At 45.8% G+C, this 12,425-nt stretch overlaps 1 protein-coding gene across 5 annotated transcripts in view; it reads left to right on the top strand.

The window, feature by feature from the left end:
* LOC137524295 (RING finger protein 112-like) overlaps window positions 1–12,425 on the top strand; it is a 58,399-nt gene that overhangs the window by 28,251 nt on the left and 17,723 nt on the right. For all 5 annotated transcript variants that reach the window (XM_068244005.1, XM_068244006.1, XM_068244004.1 and 2 more), the window contains exons 3-8: window positions 3,247–3,529; window positions 8,676–8,870; window positions 8,961–9,098; window positions 9,758–9,862; window positions 9,968–10,018; window positions 11,932–11,988. In XM_068244005.1, the coding sequence (XP_068100106.1) occupies window positions 3,247–3,529; window positions 8,676–8,870; window positions 8,961–9,098; window positions 9,758–9,862; window positions 9,968–10,018; window positions 11,932–11,988 (829 nt within the window). The remainder of the gene's footprint in view (window positions 1–3,246; window positions 3,530–8,675; window positions 8,871–8,960; window positions 9,099–9,757; window positions 9,863–9,967; window positions 10,019–11,931; window positions 11,989–12,425) is intronic.

Here is a 12,425-nt window from a genome sequence, read left to right as displayed (position 1 = left end):
TTCAAGAGATATGTTCCTTTCATAAGTACTAATCTTTTTTCCCTTGTCTTGTTTAGAAACCGCTGTCTGCTGCTTTCTAATTATTTGTCTAGTTAGACGAATATAGTGCTGCAGAAAGAGGCAGACAATACAGCAGCTGTTCCTCCCTGCTATTTGCCTCTCCCTCTTCCTGTTGCACGTCATCTGATGAGTCATCACTGACCTTTCTGCGTGCTCCAGCTAGCAGGGGGAAGATCTGTCTCGCTCCAGTGAGGCTGACAGCAGGGAGGAGATCTGCCTTGTGCTCAGCTCTCATGCACAGCAGCTCAGGGAGACTGTGTACTGACCCAGAAGCACTTTACATTGCAGCCATCTTGCCAAAGGTTTAAAAGTTATATTTTATGAATTAAGTTATTTGTTGGCAGCGGGGAGTGGCGAAAATAGGAGAAATGAAGAGGAGGAATAACGAGGGAAACCGTTATGTGTTTATTTTAATGTGCTGTAAATTCATCACACATCTTCTTTACTGTTGTTGTCTGCTAACCATTTCTTCACCACTTTTGCTGTGTGTTTTGGGTCATTGCCATGCTGAAATCTCCACTGGTGCCCAAGGCCACGTTTCTCTGCAGACTGCCTGATGTTGTTGTTGAAAATTCTCATTTATTGCTTTTTTTTTTTTTTTTCATGGTCCCGTTCACTGTGATTAGGTTCCCTGGTCCATTGGCTGAAAAAAACACACACACAAAAGACATTGCCACCAGCAGAGCCCAGATTCACCAGGATGGCCTTGGTGGTAATCCTTGGATTCTTTTTTACCTCTCTCACTATCCTCCTGGCCAGCACAGGTGTCACTTTTGGCTTCCGACCCCATCCTCTGAGATTTTCCACAGTGCAGAACATCTTGTATTTTTTAATAATACTTTGCACTGTAGCCACTGGAGCTTGAAAACATTTAGAAATGGACTTGTAGCCCTTTCCTGACTTGTGAGCAGCCACAATGCGCAGCCGCAGATCCTCACTGAGCTCCTTTGTCTAAGCCATGACTTTCCAAAAACCAACTGCAGAGAGCTGCTGTTTTTCACCTGTTGAGTTTGTTGATTAAAACAGCTGTTCCCAATTAATCAGGGTAATAAGGATGCTTTAGAACAGCTTGGATTGTTTGGAATGGTATAGAACTTTGGATTTTCCCACAGACTGTGACAGTTTGTGAAGGGTATGAATAATTTTGAACTGGACACTTTTGTTGCTAAAATTTAAATAAAAGCTGAGAAATGTTTTTTCCCCATATCTAGTACATCATCATATCATCTTTTGGGAGAAACCTGTCATTTCCCTTCAAAAAATTACTTGCTAGTTGAATAAAAGTAACTTTAAGTGAACATGTTCCAGGGGTATGAATAATTGTGGGCAGCACTGTATATCTTCACTACAGGGGTGTAACTAGAAATTCCTGGGCCTCCCAGCAAATTTTAGGAAGGGCCCCTCTTAGAAGCACATGGGGAGCACGTGGCTGCAAATAGTGAGTGCAAAATGCCCGCTACAAATGCCTGCTTTTAGTGGGCTACGACATTTCCCTCATTTACTAATATTTACATGGGCATCAGAGGGTTATCAGTTAGGGTAGGGCACAGGTGTTGGGGTATTGGATTAAAGCTGATGTAGTTTAGCATCAGTAGAGTGGGAATGGTTAGGGTTAGTCATCAGTGAGGGGATCGGTTAGAGATAGGCATCGGTGGGGTTATCAGTTTGGGTTAGGCATTGTTGGGAGGGGGGTCGGTTAGTGTTATGCATCAGTAGAGGGAGGCTCTGTGTGAAAATAGGATTAGGTTTAGCAACAGTAAAATACTGGTAAAATGTACAGATATTTTACTGTCGGAATTGCCACTGTACAATTGTAGTATATCGGTTATGTTCCGATATTCTAGTGGCGGCTGTTTCCAGCACCCACATTTCCCAGCGCTCATTTTGCACGTACGCAATTTCTTACAGCGCTGGGTCAGATCCCCTCTTCTCTCTTTACAAAAGACATAATCCACACTCTGTACAGATATCCCTGCTCCATTCACATCAGTCTCAGCGATCCACTATATAGCATGGGCTTTTGCTGGTATCCCAGAAGTTTCAGGCCCCGTTCATACTGTAGCGTTGTGTTGGCCTGTTTTTACTGCAGCCCATTGCTACGCCAATGAAAGTCTAGTGTGCGATGTGACAGAAGTGATATTTATGCCACAGTCCCCCTCTCCCTCCCCTCGGGCTCTCCCCTCAGCACTCCCCTCCAGTTTTAATCAGTGTCTGCAGGTGGCGGGCAGCGGGCAGGAACACATACCTTCATGCATTCCACCACCGGAGCTTCCTCTCTCTAAGTGTCTGACGCTACTTCCTTCTTAAACAGGAAGTAGCGTGAGGCACTTAGACATCGGACCGAGTTATGTGTTCCTGCCCACCGCCTGCTGCCACTGATAGATGCTGGAGGGGAGAGCTTGAGGTGAGGAAGGGGGGGGGGGGGAGTTTACTGTCCCATCAACATAACAAGGCAGTGTGCCGCCAAAATAAAATATAGTTGGACAATGAGGCCCATTAAATAATATAAAGTTGTAGCAATGCCACAAGTACATACAGTTGCATAAACCATAAGGTAAAATGGACTATACACAAATAAATATGAAGATATGAACTGGGGGATTACATTTTATTGATTTACTTTTTGTCTATCAGCACCAGTGAAGTATAACAATAAAAGACTCTTGAATCAGGTTTGGTAGTGTCAGTACTTTAGTATTAAGGCTAGTCTGTTTTGTGTATTTTGCACTGACAGCTGGAACAGATATGAAAGAAAGTGACCACAGGTCCTTGAACTTTTACCATTGATTTTGTTTGGTTATGTTTATGGTTCACTTTCAGTAAAGAATCCCCCCTAATCTGTTGAGTTGATAATGTGACTCCTCTGCACACAGATTTATCACCATTTCCTGTCTTTGAGAACTCTTCTTCACCTTGCAAGTCTTTCCTGTTTTTGCTGCGACTGGCCAATTCCTCTTTATCATGTGATTATGTTATCAGAGTCTGCTGTTTACCAGGCAAAGTCCTTCAGGCTTTCTCCTTGCAGTCATCAGAACTACAACTAGGATCAATCTACCATGAAGACTTGCGATTATCTATGACGTTTTGTGTCTGTCTGATGTCCCATCGAGATTGTTGGACTCTTTGTTGATGTTTGCCAGTGCTGGTGTTTGGGATAACATACTTCTCCCCCCTCCCCTTCATCAGGTCCTCCATGCCTCAGGAAGGAGCTGCTCGATTCTCCAAGTTGGAAGAGGAGATCACGTGTTCCCTGTGTCTTTGTGAGCTGACAGACCCTGTGTCTATCATCTGTGGTCACACCTTCTGCAGAGCATGCATCACCAAGTACTGGAGCACCCCACAGCCCCTGGGGTATCGGTGCCCCGAGTGCAGGAGGATCTGCCCCAAAGACCAGCTCATACCGGTCTACAGGCTGCAGAACATGATCGAGAAGGTCCAGATTGCTGTGAAAGAAGAACAGGCCAGACAGGTGAGAACATGAGAAATAATCTAAATAATATTAAAACATGTGGCTGCCCCTATGTAGCCACCATGATGAGAGGCCTGCCATGCCTCATATTATACAGGAGACATGTTGCAGCACCCTCCGCCAGCATCTTGGTACTGAAGCATGTCTCACGTGAGCCCCCTTTAATCTCTTTAGTGCTTCCTCTGCACTGCTTGTGCACCTTCGGTGGCCCCCTGTGTACCCCCGTTTAGTCCCTCTTCTGCCCCCCTTCCCCACACACATACACACACCTAATACCTTCCTGTGTGCCCTTTTTTGTGTCCTCTTCTCTGCAACCTATTTTGAAAGTTATGACTCTGCCCATTCTCATGCCACCATCATGCTGTCTGTGGCCTTTAGATACAGTGACCAGATTTTTCCTCCAAAAAATGGGTGTGTCCATGGCGCAGAGGAAAAATGGGCGTGCCCATGATATGGTATGGGCAGAGCATACTAATGTAACTCTGAGGCAGTGAGCCAGACTTTCCTCCCAAAACACAGATATGCAAAGTGACCCTAAAGGTAATTAGGCAATGTTCCCCAAACACATAAGAAAGCAGTGTTCCCACAAACATGTGGTGAAATGGGAGATTTACATCATGGATGTCAGTCCATGACATGACTATGTACTCTGTAAAGTGCTGCAGAAGATGCCAGTGCTACATAAATACATAATAATGATGTGGCGGGACATTAGACTTTGACTATGGCCGGGATTAGATTGTGAACTCCGCCAAGGACATGACAACATTCTCTGTTAAGTGCTGCCTTCGATGCCAGTACTATATAAATACATAATAATATGGCAGGTCATGCTCCCTCTGTCTCACATGATTAGCCCTTTTCCTTTTTAATGGGGTGATAATCTTAACAGTATGCTGGGGTCCCAGTGGCTGGCTGGAGCAGAGGAAAGATGCTATAGTTTGGCTACAACAGAGAGGGTTTACCTGCTGATACCGCTGCCTCCTGTCACTGTACTGCATGCTTCTTTCCATCTTCCTGACACTTCTGCCTACACAGCTAGAAGTTCCGCTGTGTAGTCAGGAGTGTCAGGAAGATGGTGTGTGACAAGGTTTAGGGTTGTTATTATTACCATTAATTGGATTTATATAGCACCAACATATTTACACTGGAAAGAGTAGGGTACCAGCAAGCACTTCACAAGTAAACAGTCTTTATTTATCCAACGTGAGCTCCTTTCTTAAAGTGAACCAGAGACGAAGCACCCTCATGTATTTTACCATAGAAATCAGTGGGAACATTAGAGAAAACACCTACCCTGCCCTCTGTTTCATCCTCACTGCTAAAAGTGTCTGTTATCTAGCTGAGATAAGAATCCCGGACTGTGCATTGAGTCTGGCTTTGCTATAATGACTCAGCTATATTGATTTCTGAGCAAAGCCAGCAGGGGGCAGGCTTGGACTTGAAAAGACACAAAAGAACACAGTCTAAGCTATAATCTTTCTGTAGCAAAGCCAGCCGACTGCTTAGTCGGGATTCTTATCTTAGAGGTGATAACAGGCAAATTAAACAGAGAACAATGTAACAAAGAGCAGATTAGGTGTTTACTGTCATGTTCCCACTGATTTATAAGGTAAAATACATGAGGGTGCTTCATCTCTGGTTCTCTTTAAAGTGTAACTGTCGGGCATAAAATCAAAAATCAATTATTTGTTTTTATTTGGTAAACAAGTAATAAGGATGCTAACCAGGCAATCCAAAAGTTAAAATCTCTATTGCTTTTATTGTTGATAAATGATCATTCCCCAATTTGCCTGACTCTTATTTGGTACACACAAAATTTGGTACACAACAAGGAAGTTGCAGGGCATGCTTGGTTGTCCTTTTTTGCTTCTGTACATTGGTTAAGTCTGAGGGGAAATAAAGAAGCAAAAAAAGACAACCCATCATGCCCTGCAACTTCGTTTGTACGGCAACGTACCAAATAAGAGTCAGGTAAACTGGGGAATCATCATTGTGACGCCAGGCGACGCCCAGTCGTCCAAAACGCACAAAAATCGCAGATCCAGCAGTCGTTTCTGATCACTGCAATTGATCGCACATCTATTGCAGGGCTCAGAATGACAAACTTTGGTTTTAAGATAGACAGTTCTGGAAAGGAAGTTGATTGCGTTTAACACATAGCTGTAACAAGCTGGTTCCCCGGCCCCCTGGAGAGCTAATGGCCCCTCTCAGAGGATATGCCAGCTATTTCAGCTCTGATAAGGAGGCCTAGATTCAGCCAAGCAGGCTACGAATCCCCGGGAGGTCTTGAAACCTTGCTCCCTGGGAAGGATCAAAGGGAAGCCAGTTGCAAGCACACACACTGAATGACCTGAGGCTCATAGCATAATCCATAACACCCCAGTTCTGTCATATTTCTGGGGTTCCTGAGATGGCAGCTTCGCTAAATGTGGGGAAAGTGTAGCATGAGTCCCGGTGCTGGTTCTGAGAAATTCCCAGAACTCTGTCCCCTAAACTCTCATAGCAATATGGGTTTGAAGAGACGGGGGGTAAATTCTCATGATAGACCTGTCACATTTCATTTCCTAGGATTCATAAAATCATGCTGAGTGTGAATATGCGGTATAGGTTTTAACTGCCCCACGTGCACCCCAAGACAGGCCGAACTAGAATTCTGCCAGTCTGAGGGTCTGTAAGGATGGGACAGCCCCTGCTCCATCCTCCCAAGGCTGGACTTGTGCCTGTCATATCCACTCCCCGCAGCGATGGGTGATAAAACTATTGACAGGCTGAAACACAAGGGTCCTCCACCTTGAAACACCATCTTGATCACATCTGTGCCAGCTTGAGGATATGCTGGCATCCACCTGGTCTGAACTCTGAACTTTGAACTGAAACAAAAGGAACTCTACAAGTTTTTCCCAGAACGGACATATTTCCACAAACCCTAAGTATTTTCTCCCTTTTTATTTCATACTGGTTATTAATGTTTCCATAATCGTTGATTTTATGATTTTCTGTATACATTAATTATTTATATTGCACGTAAATAAAGACTTTACCAAAGTCGTTTACTGTTCCGCTACACCTGCTATACAGCCATACACAGAAACTGAACTCAGGTCTCTGAGGAGTCGCTACTATTGTTGATATCTAGACAGAATACAGCGTGTTTTAACCGTTTTTTTTGCAGGATCAGTAAGTCAGTCGGTAGGGACCACTGGCCCATACCAGTGGTGGTGGCAGATATACCCTGAAATAGTGTGTAAAGTGTATTTCCCTAACCCACAGGCTCCCTTCTAGTCGGGCTGCTGCCCGGTTTCTGCCCACTGATCGCGACCACAGCTTGCATGATTGGTGTGCTGAAACCGATTGGAAGGCAATTTGCGTTCTGACCACCAGGGCTCCTGTGACAATCATTTATAAACAAGAAAAGTAATCATGATTTTAACTTTTGGATTGCCTGGTTAGCATCCTTATTACTTGTTTACCAGATAAAAATAAAGAATTGATTTTCGATTTTATGCCCGACAGTTACACTTTAAGCCAGCCATACACTAGTGGCTTGCCACCAGATCAACCAGCAGATAGATACCTCTTTGATTGAATCTGATCAGAGAGGGATGTAATGACTGCCCATACACTGCACACAGATTTTGAATTGATTTCAGCATGAAATCGATTCACAACCTGTGGAGCCGTCGCTGCCGCCTGCCTCTGCCCACCGCGTGCTTCCCCGGCCTGCAGCAATACATTACCTGTCTGGCCGGCGCGAGTCCCCGGGTCCCCACAGTCTCTTATTTCTTCCAGCGTACTCCTCCATCTTTGCTTCACTTCATGTCCCGTCCTGTGACACGCATGAAGTTCAAATAGTAGAGCGCCCTCTACTGTTTGAACTTTGCTTTCTCACAGGACAGAACAGGAAGTGAAGAGAAGATGCCTGAAGAAGTGAGAGACAGCGGGGACCCGGGGACTCGCGCCGACTGGACAGGTGATGTATTGCTGTGTCGGTTGTCGCCATATCAAACACCGCTAAGGACGACTGAGTTAAATTTTCCACCTGCACAGATCAACTGAATCAATCGATTCGATTTCCACCTGGTCACCATTTGCGTTAACATTTCACACAGCTTCGATCACAGTGATTGAATCTGATGTATTTCGATAGGAAATCGTTGCAGTGTATGGGTACCTTTTAAAACAGTTAACCCATTAGCAGCTTCAACAGAGTGCACTGCTTTTGGCCTCAGTCGGCAGAACTCGCTGTGCTGTAAATTCTTGGATTGCTTTCATCTCTTTCTGCTAGAAAAACATATAGAAACTGAAAGCAGAAGTCCTCTGTTACTGTCTCACACTGCCCCCTAGTGGCAAGTGACCATAAATTACAGCAGTACTGATTATTAGCATGGCAAGGCAAAACATGTGCTAAAATAAATTGGCCTGCAGCACTTGCAAGCCTCTAAATAAATTGACTTCTAAAGGGTCAATAACCAGGTGATTCGAACACCCAGATGACTTCAGCACTCGCACCCAGGGCTATGTGCTCTCTAAGCTCTGAAGTATTGTATGACAAGGACAGTTTGCAATAATTAGTTGTGGAGTTCTTGCTGATCCTCATTTGGACTATCCTCTTCAGTTGAGAGCACCCACAGCATAGGGCACTTTGCTGTAAGGCAGGGGTCTCAAACTCAATTTACCTGGGGGCTGCAAGAGGCAAAGTCAGGATGAGGCTGGGCCGCATAAGGAATTTCACAATCGCGGCGCATCGCCGCCTCTGCCCGCCCCTCTCACTCTTCCTTCACAGAGAGGGGCGGGGAGAGGCGGCGATCCGTGCGGCGATTGACGTCAGGAGGGGCAGAGCTGAAACTGAAAGCTCTGCCCCTTCCAGGAAATGCCAGCGGATTGCCCCCCGGGCGATTTGGGGGCTCTGCAGCCCTCGTTTAGCGGCGGGGATGCGGCGGATTACTTGGGAGCACTGAAGCGAACTCTCAGTAAGCTTTTGCCAGCAAGGGCCACAAAATATTGTTTCGAGGGCCGCAAATGGCCCGCGGGCCGCGAGTTTGAGACCCCTGCTGTAAGGTGTTCTGATTCCTAGCACCTGTATAAAGCTTTAGGTTTGGGTATCTGCCACAGAACTCCTCTGACATCTCTTTGCTCACATTAGGAAGCAGCCTCGGCTCTCCATCTGGTGTACTCGGACCATCAGGGGAGGCTACAGCTGGATGAGTCGGTGCTGCAGAGGTGTTTCCTGGAAGGAGAGGTGGCCGGTTACCCCCTGTGCCTCATCTGTGTGATCGGGGAGAAGCGGAAGGGGAAATCCACCCTGATGAATTATATCCTCCGAGCTCTTCACAGCCTGGTGAGTGAACTTCCCCATGTGTTGAAGCTGATTTTGAAGTTTTTTAGCCAAACAAACTGATATAACTGGGTGATTGTTTCTTCCTGGCAGGAGGCGGGTCAGCCAATTGGTCTGGGGTTGGACGATGAAGATCTCGTGGGATTTGATTGGAGAAACGGTGCTGATGGTCTCACAAAGGGGATCTGGATTTGGAGTCGACCTTTTATCCTGGAGAGGAGTGGAGAGAAGGTGAGGCCGGACTTCCTCGGATTTTCTACTCTGCTTACCAGAGCCTGACTGTCCACTCAGGTGACCGATGGTCCAATACAGTCACTGGAGCCCTGATGGTCCACTCCAGTCACCGGAGCTCTGATGGTCCAGTCACTAAAGCCCTAATGTTCCACTCCAGTCACTGTAAAGCCAGTGGTCCAATCCAGTCACTGGAGCCCCAATGGTCCACTCCAGTCACTGTAACCCCAACTGTTGAATCCAGTAAGTAGAGCCCTGATGGTCCACTCCAGTCACTAAAACCCCAATGGTCTAATCCAGTCACCAGAGCCCCGTTGCTCCATTTCGTTTCACCAGAGCCCCAATGGTCCACTCTAGCCACAGGAGCCCCAATGGTCCACTCTTGCCACAGGAGCCCCATGGTACTCTCTAGCCACAGGGGGGGAAACGACTTAAATATCATATAAAAAAAATAGTTGTACGCTTCTCCAGAAACATGTGGCGCTAGGGACTTGTATTACAGTTTCTTTGTATTCATATGGTACATAATCTAAACAGGTGTAGGTGTCCAAGCAGGACATATGCTGCTTGCTTCAGATACATGGTCACTACATCCGTAGATTGATGGGAGAACGTTAGTATTTTTGGAGTAATTTTAAGTTGTTGTCTTCTCCGGACAGATGGCGGTGTTTGTCCTGGACACAGAAGGCTCTCTGGATATTGAAGGCAATCGAGAGAATTGCATCAAGCTGTCTACCCTCTCCATGCTACTCAGCTCATATCTGGTATGAGAGACAGAAATGTATATAAAATCTTGAAGGAGTTCTATGACTTATCCGTCAGTCGGAGCTTTCATCTAACATTATTTCTTCTTTTGCATATGTCCACAGATTTTCAATGTGAGCAATTGTCTGAAGACCACAGAGCTGGATTATTTGGAGGTAGGTGACCCTGACACAACAAATGATAATGCTCGATGTACTGTATTTGGCAACACTTCCTAAGGGATCAAATTGTCTACTGAGTATAGAGAACAGAGATCAGTATAAATGGTTTGGCAGGCCTGTACTACATGTTTTGGTTTAAAATTGTCTGTTAAAAGGTAGTGGTGTTGGGGTGAAGGCTGTGGTGTGGGGTCCACCAGGGAAACTTGATGGGTAAACAGTTGTGATGTGCATTGCTGGCTGACTAGCAAACCCACAAGTCTCCAAACTGTGCTGCTTAGCCACTTCTCCTGGACCCACACTTGAGCAGTGACATTACCACCCCTTGGCCAGCCTATCTGTCACCTCTCCTCCACTTCCCTTCCCCTTGCTGTCACCACTGCCCTGCTACTTCTGACACACTACTGACATCACCGCCCCGGATGTGAAGTTGGACATGGGTCTGGATCTAAGAGACAGGTATTCTTAGTTCATTCAAACCAATCTGGGGTTCTGTGCAAATGCCGACTCAAATGTGTGTGCTCTCTGAAAGGCTATTGGATAACAAACATGCACATGCACACATGACAATGCTCAGTTCTTTGATCACTTCTCCATTTACACTCATGGTCTAAAACATTTAATGATCTCTCTCTCTCTCTCTCTCTCTCTCTCTCTCTCTCTCTCTCTCTCTCTCTCTCTCTCTCTCTCTCTCTCTCTCTCTCTCTCTCTCTCTCTCTCTCTCTCTCTCTCTCTCTCTCTCTCTCTCTTCTCAAAAAATATCTCCAGAATCCATCCCTTCCTTTCACAGGAGATACATGCTCTAAGCGTATCCCATCTTGACCACTGTAACACCCTCATCTGCTGTTTACCAAAGGACAGATTGGCACCTCTCCAGTCTCTATTGAACTCTGCTACTCATCTCATCCACCCCCCTACTCCCTCTCCTCTGATGCCGCCCCTCTATGCCAATCCCTCCATTGGCTACCAATCATCAAAAGGATCCAGCTCCTGAGCCTATCATACAAAGCTCTACATAATCTGTCCCCTTCATACATTTCCGCATTAATTTCCAGAGAGCATCCCTCCTGGAACCTTCACTCCTCCCATGAGACTCTCTTGTTGTCCAGGCTGGTCACCTCCTCTCGCCCTCCTTACAGGACTTCTCGCGAGTGTAACCTCTCTTTTGAAACTCTCTTCCACTGCTTGTCCATCATGCTCCAAGCATGGAAGCCTTCAAACATACTCTTAAAACGTATAATTTGTCATATGTAGTACTGGAGACTCGCTGCCTCATTTGCTAACCCTATTGTCTCTAGCCAACTCTCCTCTGAATTGTAAGCTTGCAAGGATAGGGTCCTCCTGCTAGCGCTTCTCATTTCTGTTGCACTTTATCATATGAACATGTACCAGTATTGGTAATGTCTCAAACCACATCAACTACGTATGTATTTGTATTTGTGTTGCTCGATATCTGCCTGTACAGAGTTTTGAACTGCTCATGTATCTGTGGGGGACATTTATCAAGAGTGTCTGAGACAAAATATTAGTAGGTTTTTAGAAATCTGTGCAGAACTGTCTAAGACATCCTAAGAAATCACTAAATAATGCAGATTCCGTCTTAAACTGTTAGGAATCGGAGGAGTTAGGAAGTTCTCTTAGGCAGTGCAGTGTGCGAGTGAGATTACTGTTGCTGAGGTAACCAACCCATCTGCTGTCAGCAGGCTCTATGTGCAGCTCTAGAAATCCACTCTAAACTGGCGGTATTACATAGGCTTTGGGAAGGTTCTTACTATCATGCACAACAGTTCCCCTGCTGGTTAGAACAGTCTTAGAAGAAAAAACTGTTGGTAATGCTTTGATAAATATGGCCCTATGTTTTATGTTCAGATTAATATGTTGGATTTTCTGTTATTTGTTTGCTTTTCCAGATCTATCTTCACGTCTCTGAGCTCACAGGAACATCACTTTCTATACAATATCTGCAGGTAATGGCTCCTCGTTTTCTAGTCCATCTATCCAGAATTCTTCACCAGCCCACCTGTCCTGCACTCTCCAGCGACTCTTTGCTCCACCCATTCCCACACTTTGCTTTTCTGTGTAGCTAGAAATTCACATAAATATAGTCAAATTTAAAGCCGACCCGAGCCAAAGCTCAGGTACCACAACACAAACTTGCCTAAGGAGGGAGAAGCCTCCAGAGGCTTCCCTCGCTGTCCTCTGGTCCCCTGCCACTGCATGAGACCCTCCAGCTTATCAGGGCGGAGCTTCTTTCTGTGCACGCGCGTGCAGTAGCATGGAGCTGCTTATGCATTAAGTGGCTCTAGCTTACTGCGCAGACGTGGCCATACTCATGCAGGTGCAGTGCAGCCGGGCTTGAGCTTGAAGAGGAGCACCCACTTGATTAGATTACCAACAAGCTCTT

This window comes from Hyperolius riggenbachi, chromosome 7 (genome assembly GCF_040937935.1).
Source record: "Hyperolius riggenbachi isolate aHypRig1 chromosome 7, aHypRig1.pri, whole genome shotgun sequence".
Taxonomy (NCBI): Eukaryota; Metazoa; Chordata; class Amphibia; order Anura; family Hyperoliidae; genus Hyperolius; species Hyperolius riggenbachi.
Note: the sequence above shows the minus strand (reverse complement) of the source record. Positions and strands in the feature narration are given on the sequence as shown.